At 42.4% G+C, this 13,524-nt stretch overlaps 1 protein-coding gene across 3 annotated transcripts in view; it reads right to left on the reverse strand.

Annotated features, from left to right (window-relative positions):
* Positions 1 to 2,382: 2,382 nt before the first annotated feature.
* Positions 2,383 to 13,524, reverse strand: part of LOC110296651 — a 29,929-nt gene continuing 18,787 nt past the window's right edge. For 2 of the 3 annotated variants that reach the window (XM_021165373.2, XM_029478574.1), the window contains one exon: positions 2,447 to 3,507. In XM_021165373.2, the coding sequence (XP_021021032.1) occupies positions 3,384 to 3,507 (124 nt within the window). In that variant the 3' untranslated portion in view covers positions 2,447 to 3,383. Of the gene's footprint in view, positions 3,508 to 13,524 lie in introns of all 3 variants that reach the window. The other variant, XM_029478573.1, reaches the window with a different exon arrangement.

The following is a 13,524-nucleotide window of genomic DNA, read 5'->3' on the forward strand; positions in this document are numbered from 1 at the left end:
TAGTGACGTAAAAACTGTATTTTCCCTGCCCTGCTCCCCCCTTGCCCTCCTCTTATAAAAGCTTGTGAAAATTTGGGCTAGGGGCCGGATCTCCTCTGCACCTTGCAGGCTGCATGAGGTCCGGCCCCAGATATCTGGTATATGTGCTTTTTGTTTGTTTTGTTTGCTTTCTTGTCGTTGCTGTATTAAATCTTGCATCTTAAGTACCGGTCTCAGTGTCTTCTTGGGTGCGCGGCTGACCCGAGGCTTGAGTAAGTGCCTCCCTTTGGGAGTTTTGGAGTCTTTCAGTGACATTACAGGCCATGCGCGGGCCTAGGACATCAAAATGGTTCAGCCTCACTCCATAGCCTATGCACAACTTAGTTCCTCCATCATTCCCACCCCTCCACTGAAAATTCATTCATCAAAATGGCATGGGAACTGCAGCACATCATTCAGGATATATACATACATATTTAAATGTTGGGAGCCATTAAGACAACACAATTGTCCTGATCTCTGAATTGGGCCTCTCCCCCCCCCCCAGAAGAAAATGGGGTCAAAAGCGGGCCACCGACACACCAATTCCGAGAACAACCACAGAATGTTCCAGCCCTAAGTCATCGCAGATGTCCTGACCACACCCTGATACCCCCTGATACCGCCAAGTTCCTGCTTCCCCGTGTAACTGCCTAAAGAATGTGCAATTCTATTGCCCCACCCCTCCCGCTGATAAGTACCTATACTTCCCCTTTTGCTTGTGCAATTCTATTGCCTCATCCTTCCTGCTGAAAGGCACTTCCCCTCTTGCTTGTGCATTTAAACCTTGGGCCTGGCTAATACATGGGGGCCTTGATGCAACTCAGAATGGTTTCCGTGTCGTTTTTCGCGCAAGGCCCTTGTCTCTCTCTTCTCCCCATTTGGTTCTTAGGAAAAGGTCCCCTTGAGACCCTCGAATAACTGGACCTGCTGGACGGGTCATTTAAATATATACACAGGTATTAATATATATGTAAATACACACATATTTATATATGTATACACATACACATACACACACACACACACACACACACACACACACACAAACACACACATACACTAAGTGGGGAAAAACTTAATCCTGAACAAAATACTGAATTCAGCACAAATAAAAAAGAGGGTTAGGAGGTGACTTAGCTACCCAAGATGTTGGCTTTGCAAGCCAGTCTGCCTGAGTTTAATCCCATAATTCATGCTGAAATACTCATTCCCAAACACATTCCACACTTTCCTCTGTTATATAGTTCATTCTTGATAGTTCTGTTTGGCCTTTTTTTTTTTTTCAGTTAAAGAAATTACTCAAAGATTTAGTGATTTATTAACAACTATTATTTTATACAAGAGCCTGCAGGTCAGAAGTGTGGGGTAGCTGAGCTGGCTACTCTCACCCTAGTTTCTTCAAGTCTTCAATCAAGGAACATGGCAGGGCTGGAGTCATTTCAGACAGAGATGGGAAATGTGGAGATGGAGGATCTCAAGTTGTTTCTCAGGGGGCTAGAGTGCTTGCATAAGAACTGAGGTTCTGAGACTGACACAGAAAGCATGCATGCTTATACACAGACAGACAGACAGACAGACAGATTGGTGGGAGAGAACTGGAGACTTCCTTTCAAATATACAGGAATTCACAGTGTGCCCACTGAGGTTGCTAGGAGAATTTGTTTTGCCTCTATTTCATTCCACGATCCACAGGCACATGGTAGCTTTGGCCATGTTGTCTGCTGTCATGAAGAGAATAAGGGAAATTACACCCTGTTTCTTTTTTTTTTTTTTTACACCCTGTTTCTTAAAACACCCAGCAGTAAGGTACTCTTACTAGTTGAGTTGACTTCAGTAGTCACATGCCATGCCTGGATTCATGGGCATGTGGCAATATTCCTCTGTCGCCTCTGTTATGTTCAGATGTCAAGGGCCCTGCAGAGGCTGAGTGTGGGACACTTGGTCTACACAGGATGGATGCTGTGAGAGTGAGAGAGGTGATTGGATCAAGAGGGCTCAGTCTCTGCCAATAGATTGATCCACACATGGCTTCATGATGTACAGCCTCACAATAGTGAGGGGAGGGCAACGTTCTGAGATGAAGCCTACCTGCTGGAAGATACTGGAGGTATGTCTACTTTACTTGTGATTCCTCTGTGTCTCTCAATTCCCCCTGTCACAAGGGCAGCTCTGCTCTCTCACATGTTCCCTGATAATGAATTCTGCATCTCTGTGGACCTAGAAATAATATACCAGGACTAAAACTTCTGAAATGGAGCACAGAGAAATACTTTCTGCTTTAAACTTCTTCCAGATAATCAGAGATGAAGTCTGATTAACACAGTGCAGAGGAAAAACCAGCAACAAGCTAACATCAAAATCTGTTTTTAAATAGCATTAATTAATATTTTAATACTTGCACAAAGCATTTCAGAACCCAGAACAACACAGTGTTAATATTTCAGAATGTTTGCTCACTATAATTCTTATGAATCTTTTAAGGAACAAAACTGTGATGATTAGTGTTAATTAGTAACTTGACACACTTTATAGAGCCACCCATGGTACATGCCTCTGGGCACACTTGTGAGGGGTCGTCCTTTAGAGTAACCTGAGTTTCTGAAAATGTGGAAGGAGCCATCTTAACTGTGGGCTGGACCATTCCTTATGGACTCTCGAGTGTATAAATGGAGACAGCGAACTGGACACGAGCCACTCATCCTTCTTCCTCGTGGTGGATTCCACGTGACCAGCTGCTCCAACTTCTGCTGCTTCGACTTCTCCGCATTGACAGGCTGGCTGTAGTTTGAACTGTGAGCTAAAATAAACTCTTCTCTCCTTAAATCGCCTTTATGCAAGAAGGTATTCTATCACAGCAACAGGAAAAGACATGAAGACAACAACCTTGTATTGATGAAACAGTATGAGAATCCGGTTTTGTCCACGGTCTTTATCCTTTAGCTTAAAGAACAGAAAATTGTAACATTCTTAAACATCTTGCAGCGTCCCTGGCAAGGACGTCTATAGCCGGGACAGGGATAGTTCTTCTGAGCTACAGACTCCGTGATGGAGATGTCTACATCTGAAGGAGGCTGATGGGAGGACCAATGGGCAAGAACCAGCGGTGTCCAAGCCTGTCTAGTCTCCCTGTTGAGTTTTCTTCCCGCCCTGACTCAGTGTCTCCTGGAGTCCTGGACTCAGTGGCAAGCCTCCCAGGTTCGTGGGCTGAGCAGGTTGTTGGAGAACTTATTTTTGAGACCTGTTAGTCACCTCTGAGGGAAGTCCCCTCCATGTGCAGCCTTTCCCCGTACTGATCATGTGCTGTGAATGTTAAGGTCAGAGGACTAAATAGCCAGCATAGCAGAGATGCACCACAGAGCAGACTAGAGTGTTGTTGGCCCGGAAGCTGCCTGGCATTGTTGACCTGTGTTTCTAGGAGAGGCCAGCAGGGGGCCTTCAGTTCTTTGCTTGAATTTCTTGAAAACAACCATGGAATATCTAGGCAACCTAGGTCATAAAGAGAAAGCTTCAATTAGAAAATTAGCAAAAAAGGGTTTTTTTTTTCCGGCTCTGGTGGCACAGGCCTGTAGGATATGCTGAAGAGGCAGAGGCAGAAGGATCTGAGTTTGAGGCCAGCTTGGCGTACACATTTTTTTTTCTTCCCGCCCACAAACATCTTTTATGAGGCTCTAGAGTTACATTCGTGGGTAGGGACCAAGCTATATATTTTTATTTTGAATGCATAGCTGAGATATAATTGCATCTCTTAGGCATACCTTGAATTTTCTTCTGGTGAGTACCTCTACAGATGTTGGGAGGATGCTTCCCACCTTCCTTGCAAAATACTTATGCTGGCCACAAATGAGGTATTCACAAGGGAATGCCTTGGTTTCCTTCAGGAGACAGTATATATTATGAAAATTAATTCAGTGAGACGAGTAGTAAAGCCTTTGTGTCTGGCTTTGCGTGAACTATTTCAGCAAAGTTTTTTGTTATGTTTGGGTCAATCAGTAGAGGCTGAGAAATTGTTTTGGGCCTGTTTAAGCCGTGAAGAAATGTTTTCTCTCTGGAGAGTCTGCACTGGGTGCTATGTGAGAGCTTGCAGCTGCTCTAATCTTGGTCCTACGACTCCTGGCAAACCTGGAGTTCTTCCTTTTGATTATGGCTAGCCATGTTAAAAAGGGACTGAGATTTGTGTGGGTTGTCTGCTATCCTGAGGAGCAAAGGGCAAGATAACTTTGGTAGCTGGAACCTTTCCCAGACCCAGTTAACCTTGTATAGTGTTTAAGTAAGGTAACTGATGTGAGCTAGCTGGGTGTCAGTCTTTCCTGGGAAGGTTGAGCCCTTCTGCTCCTTCAGAAAATGAAGGCTTAGCATCTTGTTGAGCTTCTCTGTCTATGGCTGCACCTACGACCAACATCAATCAATAGCACAGGGACAACCTTGCTACTCTAGACTTGACCTGCTCAGACTTTGTTAATCAATGACAAAAGAATTGCTGCTTTGGGGTTACAGTGAGCTTGTGGAAATAAAGATAGATGAGAAAATTTTAACTAGATATAAGTTTCAAAAAAGAAATACATAATCAACAATCCTGTTGTAATTTCCCCTTGTGTAATGATTTTGATCTATTTTAATATGTTTTTGTGGTGATTGCTTAACTTGTGGCTATGAGGTAACTTTCTTTTTAGATAGAAAACTTTTTAAAAGGGGTACAAAAGAGGGTTAAGAGAAAAAAAAATCGCTGGAGCCTGCTTTTGCTTCAACCACTGTGTGTGTTTGTTTGTGTGTGTGTTTGATTTCCCTCCTTGGTCACTATCTGAACTGACCCCACCCCCATCCGTCAGCTCCTCTCAGCACTAACCCCAATCGCTGAGGATACACCTTGCTGTCTGCCTCGATTTATCCTGTGGTGTCAAAGCTGGCCTTTGACAACAAACTAAAATAGATTTCCACCTGTGGTAGTCCATCCAAACCCACAGAGGGCTGAACTTAATCACTGCTAAGAAAGGAGGACGGAGTGTTGCTTTAGGAGAATCAGCTCGACCTGGGAAGAGTGATGTAAATGATTGTTAGAATGAGTTAAACACAGAGAAAAGGCAAACGGTGCTTTCTGGAGGGACACCTGGCTGCTTGGGGACTGGGGATCACACTTTCGGATGGCCAATCATTGCAGTTGTGCTAACTTTACTGTTTGGTCCCTGCTTTTCAGCTGTTTCACCAACTTCTTCCTACAAAGACTTCACCACTCACAGCATTGCTATATTCTTCATGTTCCCAAACCTAGCAGCTTTTATCTAACCCCAACATGCCCACTCTACCTTTGAGATCCACCAGCAGCCTCCCCAAATGATGTCTGCTCTCTGCCTTTTTCTTTTTCACCTGACCAGAGTTGGGATATTTTAGGTAAGAGCCTGGGTACTGAAAACAACTTATTCTGCTTCCGATTAAACCACAAACCCAGCTGTATCTTCCTGGTAGCCACAGATACACACACACACACACACAGAGACACACACACATACACCAACACCTATGTCCCCATCCCCTGTGTTCAACCTTCATGCCATGGAAAGTTTGGGCCCCTCTCTATTCCAATAAAGCAATTTCAGTCTGTTGATATCTACTCTCTCTCTTCTCCCTCATCTCTGCCCAGCTTCTCCTACAGTGGCAGTATGCTTGTCTATCCAGTTCCCAGAGTCACTCCCCATTGTGAGCAGAAGCACAACTCTCACTTCGAAGGGAATAAGCGTTTACTCTGGAGACAAAATGAGTGACCATGTCCAGAAACACAGATTTAGATTACCCAAAATAGAGCAAAGGAAGCCACACCCAAAGACACTTTTCAAGCACATTGGTGGAGATGTGAGAGACATGGTTACAGTAAAGTGGGAGCCTTTGGTACAGGCTCAGATGCTACCTGGTGATGCTCTGTTTTTGGATGGGTGGAAGCCATCTGTCTGTTAATATATGCCAAGGAGAGCTAGTCTTCTGAGTTATTCGATGGCGAGAAAGGTCAGGGACAGAGGGGAGCAACAGTTATTGTGAGGGCTAAAGATGGAGGGCTGGAGAGATGACTCCTCTCCAGGGAGATCTGATGTTCTCTTTTGACCTTCAGGAGTACCAGGCATGCACAAGGTGCACATACATATATACAAGAAAAGCACTAATGTGCATAAAATAAATGTCTCCTTTCTTTCCTTCCTTCCTTCCTTCCTTCCTTCCTTCCTTCCTTCCTTCCTTCCTTCCTTCCTTCTTTCTTTCTTTCTTTCTTTCTTTCTTTCTTTCTTTCTTTCTTTCTTTCTTTCTTTCTTTCTTTCTTTCTTTCTCTCTAAAATGGCTCATAGCATTTCAAACCCTCAGCGGCCACTAAAGCTCTTATGTGGAAGTCGCTGCTTCTTCCCAGAAACTTTGATTTTCACAGGTTTGAAAGGGGCTGGCAGGTTGGGCGTGGTGGCGGCGCACGCCTTTAATCCCAGCACTTGGGAGGCAGAGGCAGGCGGATTTCTGAGTTTGAGGCCAGCCTGGTCTACAGAGTGAGTTCCAGGACAGCTAGGGCTACACAGAGAAACCCTGTCTCGAAAAAACAAAAACAAAAACAAAACAAAACACCCAAAAAAAATGGGGGGGGGGCTGGCAGTTAGCTTTTACCCTTTTTTGAAGTTGTTGTGCTTCAGGGTTGATTTCCACAGGACATCAATTTTCACTAAATGTCACTGTAATGAGTACATTCTCGAACTGGTTCATTTTACTAATAGGAGAAATAACCTTTCCGATGTTGCTGAAATCCCAGGAGAAGTTGAGTCCCCACCCAGGGGACTGAGACCTCTTCTTCATTACTCTCAGCTTGAGGAGATCAACTTTGAGATCGGGCAAGTCACCATTTCCCAGCCATAGCCTAAGAGGTACCAGGTACCTTTCCCAGGTCCAGGACCCCAGGAGACTCTGAAAAGCTGTGGTCTTAGCAGGGCAAGCCTGACTATTCCAGAACAGAGACCAGGTCTTTGCTTCAGAGAGCCTTTGGATTTGGAGACGGCTTTCCAGGGTTTTCCCACCCACCACAGTTCCACCACAGGCTATTACGTGAGACGCTGCATCACAGGCCTTGAGTCTCCCGCAAGGCTGGGGGATGGCAAACATTGAGTCTAAACTGGATCCTCAGTCACCCTTGGGGTATCTGCTACACAATCTATCTAAATTGGAGCTGTCTCAGACCATCTGTACAAAGTGCCTAGTCTTTGTTCTGTGACTTGGTCGTTAAAACCCCTTGCACAATGTGTATAAACAGCCACTAGGGGGCACTCATGACTATAACATCCTTCGTGACCCTAAAATATTCTGCAGGTGTATAGACAAATAGCCTGAACTTCCCCATGTACAGGTCTTTTGGGAACTGCACTCTCTCCTCTCTCCCAGTCTCCGTTCACCGCACTGAGCACAGGGCTCCAGGTGCCGCCTAGCCCTGCCCTCGTCCACCTCACCGACTTCCCTCTGTCCAGTGTGACCTCAGCATTATTATCAGCAGAAGCAGCAGTAACAGTAGCAGCACTGATTGTAATGATGATAGTGAATGACTGGCCTGCTCATTTAAAAAAAACGCCTGCCAAATACTTGCAGCCAACCATTGGACTGAGCATGGGTCCGGGATGGAGGAGTTGGAAAGGGAGCTGAGGGGGTTTGCAGCCCCATGGAGGGAGCAACAGTGTCAACAGGCCAGACCTCCCGGGGCATGCCAAATCCTCCAGTCTCTGAGAGCCAGTTTTTATTATCTACTTAACCCTACTTTCTCCCATGTATCCACATCGAAAGTTCTCTTTCCTGGAAACCAAGGACTGACCATTTGTACAAACTGAGGAAAGTCAGTCAGCTGGATAGTGTTAACCTTAATGCCTTTTTTCTTAAGAGTATGCTTAATAATATCTATAAAAAATTCACTTTGTCCCATCCTGATTCACATAGGTGCTAGCAGTAGTTGTTGGATAGTTACAAACTATTTACACTTAACAGGATCAGTACCAGATAGCAGGCCAGTGCTTAATACTAGCCAATAAAACTCCTACTATAAGCAACAGACAGCTATGTATTTATCAATAACCTACTAGATACCTTCTTTCGGGCCAGGGGTGGAGTAGGGTGGGGAAGCAGTGCCTTCTTTCAGGCCGGGGATTGCTTCCTTACAAGTGGGAGTGGAGGGGTGATGTTGCTTTCTTTCAAGAGGGGTGTTGCTTTCTTTCAAGCGAGAGGGGATGTGTTGCTTCCTTTCAAAGGGTGGGGGAGGGTTGCTTTCTTTCAAGTAGGGGTGTTGCTTCCTTTCAAGCAGGGGTTTGCTTTCTTTCAAGCAGGGTGTTGTTGCTTTATTTTAAGCAGGGGTGGGGGGTGGGAGGTGGGGTGGTGGTGGTGGTGGTGGGGTGTTGTTTGCTTCCTTTTAAGCTGGGATGCTTTCTTTCAAGCAGGGGTGTTGCTTTCTTTCAAGCAGAAGTCCCTGTTCCGGGGCCATTAGTAATGCAGGGGGTCAGCCCTGGTGTGGGATGTTCTTTTTTATTGGTTCTTCTTGAGGCAACTTCAGGGGAAGAGCTTAGGTGGAGGGTAGGACTTTTTTGAGATATTTAGGGTTGCTGTATAATAAAAAGTTTACTTATCTAAGCCTAAATTACTGTGCTGTTGTAGCTGACCTGCCTTCTGTGATTCCCTGAGGCCAGAAAATGCAGTGTCTGGCACCTAGCACCTCTTCTTCAAGCCACAAAGGATTAAGAAAATAGCCTTGTCTATCTCATCAGGAACTGCTGAGCTCCAACTTTCAGCCTGCTGGTCCCAAGTCACAGGAAGAGAAGACACTTAGAGAAGTGATTATAGAATTTATTACCAGGTTGTAAAGGGGAAAAGCAGAAAGATCCTAAGTGAAAAAAGGGAAAAATCTCTAAGTGGGGAAAGGGAAAAGAATCTAGTTTAAGTGGGGAAAGGCAAAAAAAGTCTCCTCTATTGATCTTCACTCTCCATTGATCTTAGTTCTTCATTCATGATTCTCTTGCTTCTCTTTGTTCTCAGTACTTATACATCTTTCAGAATACATGATCACATGTTACAAAGTTCATCACCAGTTCACACAAAAAAATGAAATCATAAATTGAAATATAAGTTTACAACAGCGAATGTTTACATGCATATCCATTAGGAGTAATTATCTGGTTAAACACCCATCATCTGTCTGAGCTCCACAAGTTCACTGGAGGTTTAAACCATAACTAACTTATTAGTGAAGTTTTGTATAGATAAACCCAGTCAATATTTTATCTTCTGTCCTAGCACCTATAATAAGCCGTTAGTTGCCTTTTAATGACCTTAGGTTAATTGTTTTACACCATCCTGGAATGTGCTCTGAGTAGGAGAAAGTCTGGTTACCATCTAAGAGCAATTAACTGGTGACACTTGGGAGACTGTCAGACTTCTCACTGCAGCTTTGACTATCAGAAAAGGACCTAGTAGCAGTCCCATTATAAAAGAGCTTAATAATCATAGATACAATTTTAGAAATTCTTATAGGATCATCATTAAGACTTAAATCATCTATTTGTCTATATAGCATCACTACAAGATAGTACATCTTCATGGATCTGCAGAGTTCTGCTTCAAAGCGGGTGCGTTCCTACTTAGCAATTGTTATTTATGTTTAATAATAACAGGAAAAACATATTAATAGCAGGAATCTTTCCTAAAATGAGTCCCTCACAGCCTTGCTTAATGAGGGCTCACCTGTCGCAGATTATATAATAATTCGAGGCAGGCCACTTCAGGATGATCACCTGCTAGTTATTAGATTGTTCCATTATGGCTCCTGACAGAAAAACCAAAATAGTTCATGAAAAAAAAAAAAACCCAAATTTAAACAATATTTTTTCACTAATCCATCCCTACAGAGGATAATAGAAGGAAACGTCCAACACAAGGAGGGAATTTACACCCTAAGAAAAGCAAGAAATTAATCATCTGACAACAAACCCAAAAGAAGAGAACCACACAAACATAATTCCACCTCTAACAACCAAAATAAAAGGAACCAATAATCATTGGTCCTTAATATCTCTCAATATCAGTGGGCTCAATTTACCAATAAAAAGACATAGACTAATAGACTGGATATGTAAACAGAATCCAGCATTTTGCTGCAGTCAGGAAACACACCACAGTCACACAGTCAGATACTACTTAAGAGTAAAAGGCTGGAAAAAAAAATCTTTCAAGCAAATGGTCCCAAGAAACAAGCTGGAGTAGCCATTCTAATATCCACTAAAATAGACATTCAACCAAAAGTTATTAAAAGAGATGGGAAGTACACATCATACTCATCAAAGGAAATATCCATCAAGATGAGCTCTCAATTCTGAACATCTATGCCCCAAATGCAAGGGCACCCACATTTGTAAAAGAAACTTTACTAAAGCTCAAAACACACATTAAACCTCACACAATATTAGTAGGACACTTCAATATTCTACTCTCACCAATGGACAAGTCATGGAAACAGAAACTAACAGAAGCACAATGAAACTAACAGAAGTTATGAACATAATGGATTAAACCAGATATCTACAGAACATTTTACCCTAAAACAAAAGAATACCTTCTCAGCACCTCATGGTATCTTCTCCAAAACTGATCATATAATTGCACACACACAAAACAAGCCTCAACAGATACAAGAAGATTGAAATCCATGCATTCTATCAGATTACCACTGACTAAGGCTGGTCTTCAATACAACAAAAACAACAGAAAGCCCACATACTCATGAACACTAAACAACTCTGTACTCCATGATAACTTAGACAGGGAAGAAATAAAGAAAAAAATGAAAGACTTTCCAAAATTTAATGAAAATGAAAGCACAGCATACCCAAATTTTTGGGACACAATGAAAGCAGTGCTAAGAGAAAATTTCATAGCACTAAGTGACTTCATAAAGAAATTTGCTAGATCCTATTCTAACAGCTTAACAGCATATCTAAAAGCTCTAGAACAAAAAGAAGCAAACACACCCAAGAGGAGTAGATAGCCAGAAACAATTGAACTTTGGACTGTAATCAGTCAATTAGAAACAAAGAGAACAATACAAAGAATCAACAAAACTAGTTGATGGCTTTTAGCGAAAATCAACAAGACAGTTATGCCCTTAGCTAATTTAAGTAAATGGCACAGAGAAAGTATCCAAATTAACAAAATCAGAAATGAAAAGTGAGATATAGCAGCAGAAACTGAGGAAATTAAAACAAAACAAAACATCAGATTCTACTATAAAAGCCTATACTCAACAAAATTGGAAAATCCAGATGAATTGGATGATTTTATAGACAGATACCAGGTACCAAAGTTAATTCAGAACAGATAAATTATCTAAAAAGTCACATAACCTCTAAGGAATTAGAAGCAGTCATTAAAGTCTCCCAACCAAAAAAAACCCAGGGCCAAGTGATTTTAGTGAAGAATTCTATCAGTCCTTCAAAGAAGACCTAATTCCAACACTTCTCAAATTATTCCACCAAATAGAGACAGAAGGAACACTACCTAATTTGTTCTATGAAACCATAGGTATTAAGCTAATACCTAAACTGCACAAAGACAAAACAAAGAAAGAGAACTTCAGACCAATTTTGCTTATGAATATCTATGCAGAGTCAGGGAAGCCCCTCTTGAGGAAACAGAATTAACCTCAGAATACAACAGCACCAGGGCAACCCACTTGGATTCAGTTGGCAAGAATTTTATTGAGTATATTTAATAAGTGAAATAAAGATGGAAAATGAAGGTGGGAGACAGGAGCTGGAAAAGATGCTAGAACAAAGGATACAATGTCTCAGATCAGACTGACTAGCAGAGAGAACATAATGAGGATTGAAAGCAAGACTTGGAGAACAACCTTTTAAAATTAATCAGTCAAAGTAGAAATAGACATCAGAATATCAGAATTACAATATAAAGAAAAATTTAAAATGTGGCAGCAGAACCTTGAACAGAGAATACAGGAATGCAAGGAACAGGAGGAAGGATAGAAGGAGACAGATATGAGGCACGGGAACAGACCTTAAGGGAGGAATTTAAAATTTCAATTAAGGAAAATGCTCAGGTAGAGACAGAAGATAAAATTAGAGAAAGCCAACCAAAGGTTATTAGAAATCCTTGACTTTTTTCAAAAGCTAAGCACAGCTGTGGAAAGGAATGTATCAGACCCATCAATCAACAAGAGAGGCAATAATTGAGACTTAGGCTTTGAAAACTGGAATGCTGAATGCAAGGACATTATCAGACCAGTGAGGGCAGTGTCAGAATCAATAAATGAATGGATTAGATGTACAGCTGATGTTAGACTGTGCTCATATGCTATGACCTTAATAGGAGAATCTCCCACTAGACACTTAACGATGACCCAAGATTTCAAATGGTTTATGTTGAGGGCTGGCCAGCAGCCCGCAATGTGAACGGTTCAACTGAGATGGCAGCTCCGAGCTGAAAAAAGAGGAAGCTAGACGGGGAGGAAGAAGAAACGAGGCCAAGACAATTTCATCCTGTTCAAAGCCCAATTTTACTAGTACCGACATCCAGTTATAAAGGAAGGGGGAGGGAACCCGATTTCTTGCCAAATAACTTGGGGTCCAGTAGCAGGGTGAACACGTGTGTGGCTCCAAGCAGCAAAGTGACAGGGTCCAGCAGTGGGCGTGGCAGAACGAATGAACAGGAAACTCCACCCTTGAGCAAGCAGGTTCCAGGCTGGGGGAAGGGAGACTACAGGTTTAGTTGTGGTGAACAGAGTCATCTTAGAAATAACTGCAGGAGATGTAAGAAAGGCCGACATTTGGGTAAGGAATGTAGACTAACAACAGACAAATGGTGCAACACCTTACCAAAAATCTCCCAGGGAGGCCTCTTGTAGGCCCCAGTGTCAGCAGGAAGAGTTCTCTTCCTCAGGACAATTAAATGCCACTGCTTCAAAAGCAGATGTTCTGAGAAGAGATAATGAGGCAAAGGCAAGCTTTGTAGACAATTCAAAAAACCTAAAAGGGGGCCAAACCAAATATTTTGGCAAACTTTTATATAGAATCAAAGGCAGCTAAGAATACTAGTAAACAGTTTTGAGATTGAAGGAATAGTTGACACTGGAGCAGAGGTCACCATCATCTCTCCAAAATCTTGGCCTGCAAGTTGATCATTTCAAGAAGTGGACATCCAATTTGAAGGAGTTGGGACTTTATTCAAAATAAAGCAAAGCACCAGATGACTTAGATGGATAGGACCTGAAGGTCACATAGGAAAATTAAGGCCATATATGGCTGATATAGCCATAAATTTATGGGGAAGAGATCTGTTACACCAGTGGAAAACACAAATAAATATCCTCTCAGTTTCAGAGGCTAGCCACACAACCAGTCAGGCTTCTAATTAAAAAAAAAAATTAAATTAGAGAACATGATCGAAGGCAGTTAGAGGCTGTCCAGGATATCAATAAACCAAATATAGCAGGTGCTGACAATTTAG

This window comes from Mus caroli, chromosome 6, assembly GCF_900094665.2.
Source record: "Mus caroli chromosome 6, CAROLI_EIJ_v1.1, whole genome shotgun sequence".
Lineage (NCBI taxonomy): Eukaryota > Metazoa > Chordata > Mammalia > Rodentia > Muridae > Mus > Mus caroli.